At 44.1% G+C, this 17,500-nt stretch overlaps 2 protein-coding genes across 2 annotated transcripts in view; both read right to left on the reverse strand.

Annotated features, from left to right (window-relative positions):
• Window positions 1-5,978: 5,978 nt before the first annotated feature.
• On the reverse strand, window positions 5,979-7,818 carry LOC148067945 (histamine N-methyltransferase-like). The gene is made up of 6 exons (XM_087804248.1): window positions 7,631-7,818; window positions 7,302-7,354; window positions 6,819-6,926; window positions 6,633-6,763; window positions 6,470-6,563; window positions 5,979-6,416 (listed from the first exon to the last, which is right to left on the reverse strand). Exons 1-6 carry the CDS (start codon window positions 7,756-7,758, stop codon window positions 6,064-6,066), a joined length of 867 nt encoding a protein of 288 aa, XP_087660374.1. The 5' UTR covers window positions 7,759-7,818; the 3' UTR covers window positions 5,979-6,063.
• Window positions 7,819-9,099: 1,281 nt separating this feature from the next.
• LOC148067946 (histamine N-methyltransferase-like) overlaps window positions 9,100-17,500 on the reverse strand; it is a 29,557-nt gene continuing 21,156 nt past the window's right edge. The window contains exon 7 of the mRNA XM_087804247.1: window positions 9,100-9,664. Coding sequence (XP_087660373.1) covers window positions 9,288-9,664 — 377 coding nt within the window. The 3' untranslated portion in view covers window positions 9,100-9,287. The remainder of the gene's footprint in view (window positions 9,665-17,500) is intronic.

Consider the following 17,500-nt stretch of genomic DNA (forward strand, 5'->3'; position numbering starts at 1 on the left):
TATAACCTGCATTATTGACTAGATTATAAACTGTTATTGACTAGATTATAACCTGCATTATTGACTAGATTATAAACTGTTATTGACTAGATTATAACCTGCATTATTGACTAGATTATAACCTGCGTTATTGACTAGATTATAACCTGCATTATTGACTAGATTATAACCTGGTTATTGACTATATTAGTTAAATATATTTGATTTAACATGAAATATATTTGATTTAATAATTAATATTTGATTTTTGTTCTTCCTCAAACTTCTGCTGAATCTCATGTAAACGTGGACAGAAAACACTCACAAAGAGCCAGAGTTGACCTCTGACCCCTGCAGCGCTGCCACATTAAGCTCTCTTGTATGATTATTTACGACCTTGAGTGAGAATCATGGTGGAGAGACTGGGAGGTGAAAGGTCAATGGAGTCGATTCATTGTGTGAATCTCTGATGAAATGATTGATCCGAGACGTTGAGTCTGAAGCACAAACTTCCTGTGAAGCAGCTTCAGCCAAAACAAGTCGTTTCTCAAACGTTATCTCTGTTCGTCAGACGTTCCTTTTCTTCTGCAGGAAACTTCAAAAAAAAAGTTTGTTACAAAGAAAACTGGAGGCGACAATAAGAAGCAAAAACATGTTTTCTTCTTTAGAGCAAAACTTTATGATCATCAACTGCTTCCTTAACGTCATGTGACCTCTTTCATCTTCTGCTGTAGTCCTAATAATGAAGATAATAATATAATGATAATTATATAATAATAATAATAATAATAATAATAATAATAATAATAATAATAATAATAATAATAATAATAATAATAATAATGATAATAATAATAATAATAATGAAGATAATAATATAATGATAATTATATAATAATAATAATGATAATAATAATAATGATAATAATAATAATAATAATGAAGATATAATATAATGATAATTATATAATAATAATAATAATAATAATAATAATAATAATAATAATAATAATAATAATAATAATAATGATAATAATAATAATAATAATGAAGATAATAATATAATGATAATTATATAATAATAATAATAATAATAATAATAATAATAATAATAATAATAATAATAATAATAATAATAATGATAATAATAATAATAATAATGAAGATAATAATATAATGATAATTATATAATAATAATAATGATAATAATAATAATGAAAATAATACAATGATAATTATATTATTATCATCATCATTATTATTATTATTATTATAATAATGGTGATAATAATATAATGATAATTATATTATTATCACCATTATTATAATATTAATATTAATATTAATATTAATATTAATATTAATATTAATATTAATATTAATATTAATATTAATATTAATATTAATATTAATATTAATATTAATATTAATAATAATAACAATAACAGAATCCGATCTGAGGCTCAGTTCTGGCTCCGGCTGTGAAAACGATGTCGACCTCGAGCTCATCTGACGACACGAGAACTTTGTCTGAGGAAACATGAAGGTCTGAGGAAACATGAAGGTCTGAGGAAACATGAAGGTCTGAGGAAACATGAAGGTCTGAGGAAACATGAACGTCTGAGGAAACATGAAGGTCTGAGGAAACATGAAGGTCTGAGGAAACATGAACGTCTGAGGAAACATGAAGGTCTGAGGAAACATGAAGGTCTGAGGAAACATGAAGGTCTGAGGAAACATGAAGGTCTGAGGAAACATGAAGGTCTGAGGAAACATGAAGGTCTGAGGAAACATGAAGGTCTGAGGAAACATGAAGGTCTGAGGAAACATGAACGTCTGAGGAAACATGAAGGTCTGAGGAAACATGAAGGTCTGAGGAAACATGAACGTCTGAGGAAACATGAAGGTCTGAGGAAACATGAAGGTCTGAGGAAACATGAAGGTCTGAGGAAACATGAAGGTCTGAGGAAACATGAAGGTCTGAGGAAACATGAAGGTCTGAGGAAACATGAAGGTCTGAGGAAACATGAACGTCTGAGGAAACATGAAGGTCTGAGGAAACATGAACGTCTGAGGAAACATGAAGGTCTGAGGAAACATGAAGGTCTGAGGAAACATGAAGGTCTGAGGAAACATGAGCGTCTGAGGAAACATGAAGGTCTGAGGAAACATGAAGGTCTGAGGAAACATGAAGGTCTGAGGAAACATGAAGGTCTGAGGAAACATGAACGTCTGAGGAAACATGAAGGTCTGAGGAAACATGAAGGTCTGAGGAAACATGAAGGTCTGAGGAAACATGAAGGTCTGAGGAAACATGAACGTCTGAGGAAACATGAAGGTCTGAGGAAACATGAACGTCTGAGGAAACATGAAGGTCTGAGGAAACATGAAGGTCTGAGGAAACATGAAGGTCTGAGGAAACATGAACGTCTGAGGAAACATGAAGGTCTGAGGAAACATGAAGGTCTGAGGAAACATGAAGGTCTGAGGAAACATGAAGGTCTGAGGAAACATGAACGTCTGAGGAAACATGAACGTCTGAGGAAACATGAAGGTCTGAGGAAACATGAAGGTCTGAGGAAACATGAACGTCTGAGGAAACATGAAGGTCTGAGGAAACATGAAGGTCTGAGGAAACATATAGGTCTGAGGAAACATGAAGGTCTGAGGAAACATGAAGGTCTGAGGAAACATGAACGTCTGAAGAAACATGAAGGTCTGAGGAAACATTAAGGTCTGAGGAAACATGAACGTCTGAGGAAACATGAAGGTCTGAGGAAACATGAAAGTCTGAGGAAACATGAAGGTCTGAGGAAACATGAAGGTCTGAGGAAACATGAAGGTCTGAGGAAACATGAACGTCTGAGGAAACATGAACGTCTGAGGAAACATGAACGTCTGAGGAAACATGAACGTCTGAGGAAACATGAAGGTCTGAGGAAACATGAACGTCTGAGGAAACATGAAGGTCTGAGGAAACATGAAGGTCTGAGGAAACATGAAGGTCTGAGGAAACATGAAGGTCTGAGGAAACATGAAGGTCTGAAGAAACATGAAGGTCTGAGGAAACATGAAGGTCTGAGGAAACATGAAGGTCTGAGGAAACATGAACGTCTGAGGAAACATGAACGTCTGAGGAAACATGAACGTCTGAGGAAACATGAAGGTCTGAGGAAACATGAACGTCTGAGGAAACATGAAGGTCTGAGGAAACATGAAGGTCTGAGGAAACATGAAGGTCTGAGGAAACATGAACGTCTGAGGAAACATGAAGGTGGAAGGAAAATAATAACAACATCATCAACAACAACAATAATAACAACAACAACAATAATAACAACATCATCAACAACAACAACAACAATAATAACAACATCATCAACAACAATAATAACAACAACAACAACAACAATAATAACAACATCAACAACAACAACAATAATAACAACATCATCAACAACAATAATAATAACAACATCATCAACAACAACAACAATAATAACAACAACAACAACAATAATAACAACATCAACAACAACAATAATAACAACATCATCAACAACAATAACAACATCAACAACAACAACAATAATAACAACATCATCAACAACAACAACAACAATAACAACATCATCAACAACAACAACAATAATAACAACATCATCAACAACAACAACAACAATAATAACAACATCATCAACAACAATAACAACATCAACAACAACAACAATAATAACAACATCATCAACAACAACAACAATAATAACAACATCATCAACAACAACAACAATAATAACAACATCAACAATAACAACATCAACAACAATAATAACAACATCATCAACAACAATAACAACATCAACAACAATAATAACAACATCATCAACAACAACAACAATAATAACAACATCATCAACAACAACAACAATAATAACAACATCAACAACAACAACAACAATAATAACAACATCATCAACAACAACAACAACAACATCATCAACAACAACAACAATAATAACAACATCAACAACAACAATAATAACAACATCATCAACAACAACAACAATAATAACAACAACAACGACAACAATAACAACATCAACAACAACAACAATAATAACAACATCATCAACAACAACAACAACAATAATAAAAACATCAACAACAACAACAATAACAACAACAACAACAACAACAATAATAACAACATCATCAACAACAACAACAATAATATCAACAACAACAACAACAACAATAATAACAACATCATCAACAACAACAATCATCATCAACAACAATAATAACAACATCAACAACAACAATAATAACAACATCATCAACAACAACAACAATAATAACAACAACAACGACAACAATAACAACATCAACAACAACAACAATAATAACAACATCATCAACAACAACAACAACAATAATAAAAACATCAACAACAACAACAATAATAACAACAACAACAATAATAACAACATCATCAACAACAACAACAATAATATCAACAACAACAACAACAACAATAATAACAACATCATCAACAACAACAATCATCATCAACAACAACAACAATAATAACAACATCAACAACAACAATAATAACAACATCATCAACAACAACAACAATAATAACAACAACAACGACAACAATAACAACATCAACAACAACAACAATAATAACAACATCATCAACAACAACAACAACAATAATAAAAACATCAACAACAACAACAATAATAACAACAACAACAACAACAATAATAACAACATCATCAACAACAATATCAAATTAAATACATTTAGAAACTAAGATTTCTCAGACATTCCAGATAAAAATGAATGAAAATGTCATTTAAGACACAAATGTATTTTTATTTGAACCAGTGAAATATTGTGTTGATTTACATTTTAATCTAATTTCATCAAAACATCAACAACAATATAATATTATTAATAAATTACGCGATTGACACGTTATTTCTGAGGAAGTCAAACGAAACAAATCTTTAGAGAAACATATGAGTTTAAAACATACTAAGAACTCATTTTAAACTAAATATGATGGAATATAATATATATATATAATATATAATATTGTGTGTGAAGCAAAACACAAACAACAACATCTGCTGAGATCCTCATTACACTGATGAGCGACTCCAGCCAGAGGCAGAGATCGAGGTCCAGATGGGCTGGAGCTCCACCACCGCTGAGCTAGTGTCTACGTTCTTAAAAGACACCTGCTCCACATCTGACTCCAAACACCGAGTCGCTCATCGTCGACAGTCGGTGACGATTCAACCAGAAACAAACTCTTCGTGGCTCGATTCTCTGAGAAGGTTCTGGTCCAGGACTGGGTTCTGAAGCGGTTCCGAGTCTGAAGAGACTTTCTGGAGTATTTTTCAATGACAAGTCAATGAACGAAGGAGCTTCTGCACTGGAACATCTCGACGGAGAACACAGCAGTGAACGTGTGGAAATACAAGGTCGAGGCAAGAGCGCCATCTGTCGGTGACTCATAATAAACCTGGTGTCGTTTTAATGATAGGAATGATTGCACTGCCCTCTAGTGGACGAGTGGCGCAGAGAGACCTGAGGCTGAAAGAAGAGGTTGAGAATGAAGGGAGAGAAAGTAAAAGACAAGAATCATTCCATTGACCTTGAAATAAAACAACTGGAACCTTCTAATGTCTCAGGAGGGTTTCCATGATGTCTATCAAAGAAACAGTGTCTTTGAAAGTGACAGAACTGTGGTGTAAAATTATGTTATTTATTAAAGCATCAAGTTGTTAGCATGCTAATGCTACATGTGAGAAAGTGTAGGGATGAGGCAGAAGGTCACGAGTGAAGGTCAAACAGATGTGATGATGAGTGATTGACAGCAGGACGTGATTGACAGCAGGACGTGATTGACAGCATCAGGACATGATTGACAGCAGGACGTGATTGACAGCAGGACGTGATGGAACGAATGAAAGAACGATTCCTGACGTCAAAGATTTTTATTTTTTATTTATTGTGTCGACATCGCGGTCGCTTCTGTGAACCAGCAGCTGTCAATCATTTGACACATCAAGGGTGGACGAGGATCAGCCGGAGGTCACTGTTGAAGAGGATCTTTCCGTCGCTCTCGCTGCTGCAGCGCCGGCGAAGGACGTCCAAGATGGCGGCTCTGGTCTCGGGGCTGAAGGACTGATGGAAGTCGTCTCTGGCCGTCATGAAGTTGAGGAGACGGCGTCCGGTGTCGCTGCTCGGGTCGAAGCACTCGGAGATGTCGAAGCTGTTGGTCACCACGTGATCCTGGTGCTTCATCCCCAGCTTGTCCAGACACGCCACGATGTCCTGGGACGAGCGGTACTTGGTGATGGCGCCGCCCCAGAGCTCCTTGGAGAAGGTGGTCCACAGAGTGTCCCAGCCGCCGCTTCCTGTGGACACAGCGTGAGATGGTCTGCATTCAAGGAGACGCCGAGACAAGAACCTGCTTCCACGATGATCATGATTCTGCCTCCAGGCTTGAGGAGGCTCTGGTAGAACTTCAGAGTGTCTTCAAGGTCCTTCACATAGTAGATCATCTGCCAAACAAGTCACCCCAGTTTAGAAGACATCATCTGGTGAGATGGTGTTCCACAGATGATGCTGACCTGGATCATATGAATGAAGTCAAAGGTCTTGACCTCGGTCGCGTCTCGCTGCTGCTTCACGAAGCCCTCGCTGTGCATGATGTGCCAGTTGAAGGTCACCTGCTGCAGGTTTGAGGTCTTCTTCACCAGAGCTGCGAGAACATGCTCGTTCATCTTCGTTCTTCGCTTCATGAAGATTTGTCAAACCTTTGAAGCAGTCGGTCAGTCCACTGCTGCCCTCCACCACGTCGCTGGAGATGGACACACCTGGACAGGTGTTCTGCAGGAGAGTCAGCATCTGGACGTCCACCTCACCTGAAGGAAGGAACCATGAGAAGAACATCCATGTTTGTAAACACAATATTGGTTTCATTTGTGTCTTTTAAATGATTCTCACGCATGAGTGGCTGAAAGTTGGACCAAGTTTTTAATTCTCCAAATGCTTGGAAGGTTCAAAGCAACATGAGGAGCAACAGATGCTCGGAGAAGATGAGGCGACGCTGAGTGACGGCTCACGAATAGAGGCGTTATTAACGCGTCTGTCAGGAGTCATGAGACACTCAACACTAACTTTAGCATCTGTTGGAGCATCTTGAGGTTTGAAGAACCATCTTCAGATAGATGTCGTACTATCATATATATATAGTATCTATATATCAGGATATATATTCGATATATGGATCTCAGTACCTCCACCACTGCCCACTCCCAGCACGTCCAGGCTGCTCTTCCCTCCTGACATCCTGCACGACACACATCCATCAGGCCTTCACGAGTCAAGCATGTTCTCTACAGTCAGTCACAGTTATTGTAAAGATCTCTGTAGACCAGGTCAGCAGAGAAGCAGCGACAGGAAGTCACAGTTATTGTAAAGATCTCTGTAGACCAGGTCAGCAGAGAAGCAGCGACTCTGACGTCAGCTTGAGAAGAAGCCAAAACAAACAAGAGCACAAACAGTCAGAACGACTGCACAGAGTCCAAGAGGAAAATGAGGAAACATAGAAAAGTTGAAGCAGAACCTTCTGAACTCAGCAGGCAAGATGTTCCTCACAGCCTGGAGAATGGCCTCGTGTTCTCCGGACTTCTCCAGGTAGAACTGGAAACTGTGGACCGAGTCTCCCTCGTAGCAGGTGTGTTCAGACGCCATGTTGGTGGAGAGTCAGCAGAGTCAGAGAGGAGAACTGACGAAGAGATGTTGGAGAAGGAGGAGCTGGATAAAGAGGAGCTGGAGAAGGAGGAGCTGGAGAAGGAGGAGCTGGAGAAGGAGGAGCTGGAGAAGGAGGAGCTGGATAAAGAGGAGCTGGAGAAGGAGGAGCTGGAGAAGGAGGAGCTGGAGAAGGAGGAGCTGGAGAAGCTGGAGCTGGAGAAGGAGGAGCTGGAGAAGGAGGAGCTGGAGAAGGAGGAGCTGGATAAAGAGGAGCTGGGGAAGGAGGAGCTGGAGAAGGAGGAGCTGGATAAAGAGGAGCTGGAGAAGCTGGAGCTGGAGAAGGAGGAGCTGGAGAAGGAGGAGCTGGAGCTGAGGGACTGGTGTGTCCTGAACTGACCTCCTAACAGCCTGTTGTGTAACTGGTCCACTCTGTATGGACGTGAGCAGCTGTCCTGCTCCTCCTCCTCCTGCTCCTCCTCCTCCTGCTCCTCCTCCTGCAGACCCGAACAATCATTGACTGTCAAACAAGATCATGTAAAGTTCATCAAAATAAGTTTGATTACAACATCTTTGAAGCTAAAGTATAAACCAACAATACAACATAACTATGACATCTATGGCAGATAGAAAAGTAAATAAAAGTCCAGAAAAATATAAACTACTTACTTAAAAACACTATAAAATCACCAGGTAACCTTTGCAACCATGGTTCTACGAATGAGTTCACACCCGGGCTGTTGCTATCAGTTAACCTGAGGCTCTGCCTCGTCGCTAACAATGGTTGATACAATCTCCACCCAGCAGGGGGTGCACCTCTGTGAGGCCTCCCTCAACACACCAGGATCCCAGACTCAGGGTAAGTTCTTCAAGAACCTGGTGCTTCAAGAACCTGGTGCTTCAAGAACCTGGTGTATCAAGAACCTGGTGCTTCAAGAACCTGGTGCTTCAAGAACCTGGTGCATCAAGAACCTGGTGCTTCAAAACCTGGTGCTTCAAGAACCTATTGCTTCAAGAACCTGGTGCTTCAATAACCTGGTGCTTCAAGAACCTGGTGCTTCAAGAACCTGGTGCTTCAAGAACCTGGTGCTTCAAGAACCTGGTGTATCAAGAACCTGGTGCTTCAAGAACCTATTGCTTCAAGAACCTGGTGCTTCAATAACCTGGTGCTTCAACAACCTGGTGCTTCAAGAACCTGGTGCTTCAAGAACCTGGTGCTTCAAGAACCTGGTGCTTCAAGAACCTGGTGCTTCAAGAACCTATTGCTTCAAGAACCTGGTGCTTCAATAACCTGGTGCTTCAAGAACCTGGTGCTTCCAGAAACGTTTTCATCACGTCAAGAGATAATTTCGATACTTCATGTATTTATTAGTTGTTACTCACTTTAAAACAAACATCACTTCTTTATCGATTTCATTGTGTTGTGTTTACTGACAACAAACGTTTCCTGATTCAAGTGGAAGCCGTTTGTGTTTATTAATCAACACATTTGCTGTTAAACATCTGATGACTTGATTGACAGCCGTCCCATGTCACTGGTGACGCGGCTCCTCAGGGGCGTCCAACACGATCGCTCCCAGGTTGTTGTTGAACAGAACCCGACCGTCCGACTCCACGCTACACTCCGGGCGCCTCAGCAGCTCCAGAACTCCTTCCTTGAGCGGCGCCGGCGCCGAGTGACTGAAGTCCATGACCTCGGTGAGGAAGTCCAGCAGCAGCTCGCCCTTCTTGTCGCCCGGGACGAAGCACTCGCTGATGTCCATCTGAGACGGCAGCTCGTAGTTCTGGTAGCTCACGCCGCGAGCGTCCAGGAAGCTCTTGACGTCTGCAGTCGTCACACACTGACTCAAGTCTGAGTAGCAGAGCTGACGACTGTAGGTCCTCCACAGAGTCTCCCAGCCGCTGTCACCTGCACACACACACACACACACACACACACACACACACACACACACACACACACACACACACACACACACACACACACACACACACACACACACACACACACACACACACACACACACACACACACACACACCTGTGTTTGATCAACAGTATCTCATGCATGAAGATTTTCCTTTTCACAAGTCAAGATGACAATTATCCTTGTATTTGGCGCCCTCTGCTGGTCAGACACGTTACACTAGTGACTCAAACTGGTTCTTTGAAGTCACCTGTCAATCACGATCAGTCTTAATAATGATTATACAGTCCGAGTCCGAGTCAGAGACAGAGTCAGAGACAGAGTCATGAGTCATGAGTCATGAGTCAGAGACAGAGTCAGAGTCAGAGTCATGAGTCATGAGTCATGAGTCATGAGTCATGAGTCATGAGTCATGAGTCAGAGACAGAGTCAGAGTCAGAGTTAGAGTCAGAGTCAGAGACAGAGACAGAGACAGAGACAGAGTCAGAGTCAGAGTGAGAGTCAGAGACAGAGACAGAGACAGAGTCAGAGTCAGAGTCAGAGTCAGAGTCAGAGACAGAGACAGAGACAGAGACAGAGACAGAGTCAGAGTCAGAGTCAGAGTGAGAGTCAGAGACAGAGACAGAGACAGAGACAGAGACAGAGTCAGAGTCAGAGTCAGAGTCAGAGTCAGAGTCAGAGACAGAGACAGAGACAGAGACAGAGACAGAGACAGAGTCAGAGTCAGAGTTAGAGTCAGAGTCAGAGACAGAGACAGAGACAGAGTCAGAGTCAGAGTGAGAGTCAGAGACAGAGTCAGAGTCAGAGACAGAGACAGAGTGAGAGTCAGAGACAGAGTCAGAGTCAGAGTCAGAGACAGAGTCAGAGTCAGAGTGAGAGTCAGAGACAGAGACAGAGTCAGAGTCAGAGTCAGAGTGAGAGTCAGAGACAGAGACAGAGACAGAGTCAGAGACAGAGTGAGAGTCAGAGACAGAGTCAGAGTCAGAGTCAGAGACAGAGTCAGAGTCAGAGTGAGAGTCAGAGTCAGAGTCAGAGTCAGAGTGAGAGTCAGAGACAGAGTCAGAGACAGAGACAGAGACAGAGTCAGAGTCAGAGACAGAGTCAGAGTCAGAGTCAGAGACAGAGTCAGAGTCAGAGACAGAGTCAGAGTGAGAGACAGAGTCAGAGACAGAGACAGAGACAGAGTCAGAGACAGAGTCAGAGACAGAGTGAGAGTCAGAGACAGAGTCAGAGTGAGAGACAGAGTCAGAGACAGAGACAGAGACAGAGTCAGAGACAGAGTCAGAGACAGAGTGAGAGTCAGAGACAGAGTCAGAGTGAGAGACAGAGTCAGAGACAGAGTGAGAGTCAGAGACAGAGTCAGAGTGAGAGACAGAGACAGAGACAAAGTCAGAGACAGAGTGAGAGTCAGAGACAGAGTCAGAGTCAGAGACAGAGTGAGAGTCAGATACAGAGTCAGAGTGAGAGACAGAGACAGAGACAAAGTCAGAGACAGAGTGAGAGTCAGAGACAGGGTCAGAGTCAGAGTCAGAGTCAGAGACAGAGACAGAGTCAGAGACAGAGTGAGAGTCAGAGACAGAGTCAGAGTCAGAGTCAGAGTGAGAGTCAGACACAGAGTCAGAGTCAGAGTCAGAGTGAGAGTCAGAGACAGGGTCAGAGTCAGAGTCAGAGTCAGAGACAGAGACAGAGTCAGAGTGAGAGTCAGACACAGAGTCAGAGTCAGAGTCAGAGACAGAGACAGAGACAGAGTCAGAGACAGAGTGAGAGTGAGAGTCAGAGACAGAGTCAGAGTCAGAGTCAGAGTGAGAGTCAGAGACAGAGTCAGAGTCAGAGTCAGAGACAGAGTGAGAGTCAGAGACAGAGTCAGAGTCAGAGTCAGAGTGAGAGTCAGAGACAGAGTCAGAGTCAGAGTCAGAGTGAGAGTCAGAGACAGAGTCAGAGTCAGAGTCAGAGTCAGAGACAGAGTGAGAGTCAGAGACAGAGTCAGAGTCAGAGTCAGAGTGAGAGTCAGAGACAGAGACAGAGTCAGAGTCAGAGTCAGAGTCAGAGACAGAGTCAGAGTCAGAGTCAGAGTCAGAGTGAGAGTCAGAGTCAGAGTGAGAGTCAGAGACAGAGTCAGAGTCAGAGACAGAGTCAGAGTCAGAGTCAGAGTCAGAGACAGAGTCAGAGTCAGAGTCAGAGACAGAGACAGAGTCAGAGTCAGAGTGAGAGTCAGAGACAGAGACAGAGACAGAGTCAGAGACAGAGACAGAGTCAGAGACAGAGTCAGAGTCAGAGACAGAGTCAGAGACAGAGACAGAGTCAGAGACAGAGACAGAGACAGAGACAGAGTCAGAGACAGAGTCAGAGACAGAGTCAGAGTCAGAGTCAGAGACAGAGACAGAGTCAGAGTCAGAGTCAGAGTCAGAGACAGAGTCAGAGACAGAGACAGAGACAGAGACAGAGTCAGAGACAGAGACAGAGTCAGAGTCAGAGACAGAGACAGAGTGAGAGTCAGAGACAGAGACAGAGACAGAGTCAGAGACAGAGTGAGAGTCAGAGACAGAGTCAGAGTCAGAGTCAGAGACAGAGTCAGAGTCAGAGTGAGAGTCAGAGTCAGAGTCAGAGTCAGAGTCAGAGTGAGAGTCAGAGACAGAGTCAGAGACAGAGACAGAGACAGAGTCAGAGTCAGAGACAGAGTCAGAGTCAGAGTCAGAGACAGAGTCAGAGTCAGAGACAGAGTCAGAGTGAGAGACAGAGTCAGAGACAGAGACAGAGACAGAGTCAGAGACAGAGTCAGAGACAGAGTGAGAGTCAGAGACAGAGTCAGAGTGAGAGACAGAGTCAGAGACAGAGACAGAGACAGAGTCAGAGACAGAGTCAGAGACAGAGTGAGAGTCAGAGACAGAGTCAGAGTGAGAGACAGAGTCAGAGACAGAGACAGAGACAGAGTCAGAGACAGAGTCAGAGACAGAGTGAGAGTCAGAGACAGAGTCAGAGTGAGAGACAGAGTCAGAGACAGAGTGAGAGTCAGAGACAGAGTCAGAGTGAGAGACAGAGACAGAGACAAAGTCAGAGACAGAGTGAGAGTCAGAGACAGAGTCAGAGTCAGAGACAGAGTGAGAGTCAGAGACAGAGTCAGAGTGAGAGACAGAGACAGAGACAAAGTCAGAGACAGAGTGAGAGTCAGAGACAGGGTCAGAGTCAGAGTCAGAGTCAGAGACAGAGTCAGAGTCAGAGTCAGAGTGAGAGTCAGACACAGAGTCAGAGTCAGAGTCAGAGACAGAGACAGAGACAGAGTCAGAGTCAGAGTGAGAGTGAGAGTCAGAGACAGAGTCAGAGTCAGAGTCAGAGTGAGAGTCAGAGACAGAGTCAGAGTCAGAGTCAGAGACAGAGTGAGAGTCAGAGACAGAGTCAGAGTCAGAGTCAGAGTGAGAGTCAGAGACAGAGTCAGAGTCAGAGTCAGAGTGAGAGTCAGAGACAGAGTCAGAGTCAGAGTCAGAGTCAGAGACAGAGTGAGAGTCAGAGACAGAGTCAGAGTCAGAGTCAGAGTGAGAGTCAGAGACAGAGTCAGAGTCAGAGTCAGAGTCAGAGACAGAGTCAGAGTCAGAGTCAGAGTGAGAGTCAGAGTCAGAGTGAGAGTCAGAGACAGAGTCAGAGTCAGAGTCAGAGACAGAGTCAGAGTCAGAGTCAGAGACAGAGTCAGAGTCAGAGTCAGAGACAGAGACAGAGTCAGAGTCAGAGTGAGAGTCAGAGACAGAGACAGAGTCAGAGACAGAGACAGAGTCAGAGACAGAGTCAGAGTCAGAGACAGAGTCAGAGACAGAGACAGAGTCAGAGACAGAGACAGAGACAGAGACAGAGTCAGAGACAGAGTCAGAGACAGAGTCAGAGTCAGAGTCAGAGACAGAGACAGAGTCAGAGTCAGAGTCAGAGACAGAGTCAGAGACAGAGACAGAGACAGAGACAGAGTCAGAGACAGAGACAGAGTCAGAGTCAGAGTCAGAGTCAGAGACAGAGACAGAGACAGAGTCAGAGACAGAGTCAGAGTCAGAGTCAGAGTCAGAGACAGAGTCAGAGTCAGAGTCAGAGACAGAGACAGAGACAGAGTCAGAGTCAGAGTCAGAGTCAGAGTCAGAGACAGAGACAGAGACAGAGTCAGAGACAGAGACAGAGTCAGAGACAGAGTCAGAGTCAGAGACAGAGACAGAGTCAGAGACAGAGACAGAGTCAGAGACAGAGACAGAGACAGAGACAGAGACAGAGTCAGAGACAGAGTCAGAGACAGAGTCAGAGTCAGAGACAGAGTCAGAGTCAGAGACAGAGACAGAGTCAGAGTCAGAGTCAGAGTCAGAGACAGAGTCAGAGTCAGAGACAGAGACAGAGACAGAGTCAGAGACAGAGACAGAGTCAGAGTCAGAGACAGAGACAGAGACAGAGTCAGAGTCAGAGTCAGAGACAGAGTCAGAGACAGAGACAGAGTCAGAGACAGAGACAGAGACAGAGACAGAGACAGAGTCAGAGACAGAGACAGAGTCAGAGTCATGAGACAGAGTCATGAGTCATGAGTCATGAGTCATAGACAGAGTCAGAGTCAGAGTCTGAGTCTGAGTCAGAGACAGAGTCATGAGTCATGAGTCAGAGTCAGAGTCAGAGTCAGAGACAGAGTCAGAGTCAGAGACAGAGTCAGAGTCAGAGTCAGAGACAGAGTCAGAGTCAGAGTCAGAGACAGAGACAGAGTCAGAGTCAGAGTCAGAGTGAGAGTCAGAGACAGAGACAGAGACAGAGACAGAGACAGAGTCAGAGACAGAGTCAGAGTCAGAGACAGAGTCAGAGACAGAGACAGAGTCAGAGACAGAGACAGAGACAGAGTCAGAGACAGAGTCAGAGACAGAGTCAGAGTCAGAGTCAGAGACAGAGACAGAGTCAGAGTCAGAGTCAGAGACAGAGTCAGAGACAGAGACAGAGACAGAGACAGAGACAGAGTCAGAGACAGAGACAGAGTCAGAGTCAGAGTCAGAGTCAGAGACAGAGACAGAGTCAGAGACAGAGTCAGAGTCAGAGTCAGAGTCAGAGACAGAGTCAGAGTCAGAGTCAGAGACAGAGACAGAGACAGAGTCAGAGTCAGAGTCAGAGTGAGAGTCAGAGACAGAGACAGAGTCAGAGACAGAGACAGAGTCAGAGACAGAGTCAGAGTCAGAGACAGAGTCAGAGACAGAGACAGAGTCAGAGACAGAGACAGAGACAGAGACAGAGTCAGAGACAGAGTCAGAGACAGAGTCAGAGTCAGAGTCAGAGACAGAGTCAGAGACAGAGACAGAGTCAGAGTCAGAGTCAGAGACAGAGTCAGAGTCAGAGACAGAGACAGAGACAGAGTCAGAGACAGAGACAGAGTCAGAGTCAGAGACAGAGACAGAGACAGAGTCAGAGTCAGAGTCAGAGACAGAGTCAGAGACAGAGACAGAGACAGAGACAGAGTCAGAGACAGAGTCAGAGTCAGAGTCAGAGACAGAGTCAGAGTCAGAGACAGAGTCAGAGACAGAGACAGAGTCAGAGACAGAGACAGAGACAGAGTCAGAGACAGAGTCAGAGACAGAGACAGAGTCAGAGTCAGAGTCAGAGACAGAGACAGAGACAGAGTCAGAGACAGAGACAGAGACAGAGACAGAGACAGAGACAGAGTCAGAGACAGAGTCAGAGACAGAGACAGAGTCAGAGACAGAGACAGAGACAGAGTCAGAGACAGAGTCAGAGTCAGAGACAGAGTCAGAGTCAGAGTCAGAGACAGAGACAGAGTCAGAGACAGAGACAGAGTCAGAGTCAGAGACAGAGTCAGAGACAGAGACAGAGTCAGAGTCAGAGACAGAGTCAGAGACAGAGACAGAGACAGAGACAGAGACAGAGTCATGAGTCAGAGACAGAGACAGAGACAGAGTCAGAGTCAGAGTCATGAGTCATGAGTCAGAGACAGAGACATGAGTCAGAGACAGAGTCAGAGACAGAGACAGAGACAGAGTCAGAGACAGAGTCAGAGTCAGAGACAGAGTCAGAGTCAGAGACAGAGTCAGAGTCAGAGACAGAGTCAGAGTCAGAGTCAGAGACAGAGACAGAGTCAGAGTCAGAGACAGAGACAGAGACAGAGTCAGAGACAGAGACAGAGTCAGAGACAGAGTCAGAGACAGAGTCAGAGTCAGAGACAGAGACAGAGACAGAGTCAGAGTCAGAGACAGAGACAGAGTCAGAGACAGAGACAGAGTCAGAGACAGAGACAGAGTCAGAGACAGAGTCAGAGACAGAGACAGAGACAGAGACAGAGTCAGAGACAGAGACAGAGACAGAGACAGAGTCAGAGTCAGAGACAGAGACAGAGACAGAGACAGAGTCAGAGACAGAGTCAGAGTCATGAGTCATGAGTCATGAGTCAGAGACAGAGACAGAGTCATGAGTCATGAGTCAGAGACAGAGACAGAGACAGAGTCAGAGTCAGAGACAGAGTCAGAGTCAGAGACAGAGTCAGAGTCAGAGACAGAGACAGAGTCAGAGACAGAGACAGAGTCAGAGACAGAGTCAGAGACAGAGACAGAGACAGAGTCAGAGTCAGAGTCAGAGACAGAGACAGAGTCAGAGACAGAGACAAAGTCAGAGACAGAGTCAGAGTCAGAGACAGAGTCAGAGACAGAGACAGAGTCAGAGTCAGAGACAGAGTCAGAGACAGAGACAGAGACAGAGTCAGAGACAGAGACAGAGACAGAGTCAGAGTCAGAGACAGAGACAGAGACAGAGTCAGAGACAGAGACAGAGTCAGAGTCAGAGACAGAGACAGAGTCAGAGACAGAGACAGAGTCAGAGACAGAGACAGAGACAGAGACAGAGTCAGAGTCAGAGACAGAGACAGAGTCAGAGACAGAGTCAGAGACAGAGACAGAGTCAGAGTCAGAGACAGAGTCAGAGACAGAGTCAGAGACAGAGACAGAGTCAGAGACAGAGACAGAGTCAGAGACAGAGTCAGAGTCAGAGTCAGAGACAGAGTCAGAGTCAGAGACAGAGACAGAGTCAGAGACAGAGACAGAGTCAGAGACAGAGTCAGAGTCAGAGACAGAGACAGAGACAGAGACAGAGTCAGAGTCAGAGACAGAGTCAGAGTCAGAGACAGAGTCAGAGACAGAGACAGAGACAGAGACAGAGACAGAGTCAGAGACAGAGTCAGAGTCAGAGTCAGAGTCAGAGACAGAGTCAGAGTCAGAGACAGAGACAGAGTCAGAGACAGAGACAGAGTCAGAGTCAGAGACAGAGACAGAGTCAGAGACAGAGACAGAGTCAGAGACAGAGTCAGAGACAGAGACAGAGTCAGAGTCAGAGACAGAGTCAGAGTCAGAGACAGAGACAGAGTCAGAGACAGAGACAGAGACAGAGTCAGAGACAGAGACAGAGACAGAGTCAGAGACAGAGTCAGAGACAGAGACAGAGTCAGAGTCAGAGTCAGAGTCAGAGTCAGAGACAGAGACAGAGTCAGAGACAGAGACAGAGACAGAGACAGAGTCAGAGTCAGAGACAGAGACAGAGACAGAGACAGAGTCAGAGACAGAGACAGAGTCAGAGACAGAGACAGAGACAGAGACAGAGACAGAGTCAGAGACAGAGACAGAGACAGAGACAGAGTCAGAGTCAGAGTCAGAGACAGAGACAGAGACAGAGTCAGAGTCAGAGTCAGAGACAGAGACAGAGTCAGAGACAGAGTCAGAGTCAGAGTCAGAGACAGAGACAGAGTCAGAGTCAGAGACAGAGACAGAGACAGAGTCAGAGACAGAGTCAGAGTCAGAGTCAGAGACAGAGTCAGAG

This window comes from Callionymus lyra, chromosome 12, assembly GCF_982586985.1.
Source record: "Callionymus lyra chromosome 12, fCalLyr1.hap1.1, whole genome shotgun sequence".
NCBI lineage: Eukaryota > Metazoa > Chordata > Actinopteri > Syngnathiformes > Callionymidae > Callionymus > Callionymus lyra.

Bases quoted from the DNA above. Each gene is read 5' to 3' on its own strand.
- LOC148067945 (XM_087804248.1), bottom strand. From the start codon at position 7,758: ATGGCGTCTGAACACACCTGCTACGAGGGAGACTCGGTCCACAGTTTC. The intron at 7,355-7,630 runs GTTCTGCTTCAA...TGTGTCGTGCAG, and splicing joins TTGCCTGCTGAGTTCAGAAG to GATGTCAGGAGGGAAGAGCA. The intron at 6,417-6,469 runs GTTCTTGTCTCG...CTGTGTCCACAG, and splicing joins CATGATCATCGTGGAAGCAG to GAAGCGGCGGCTGGGACACT.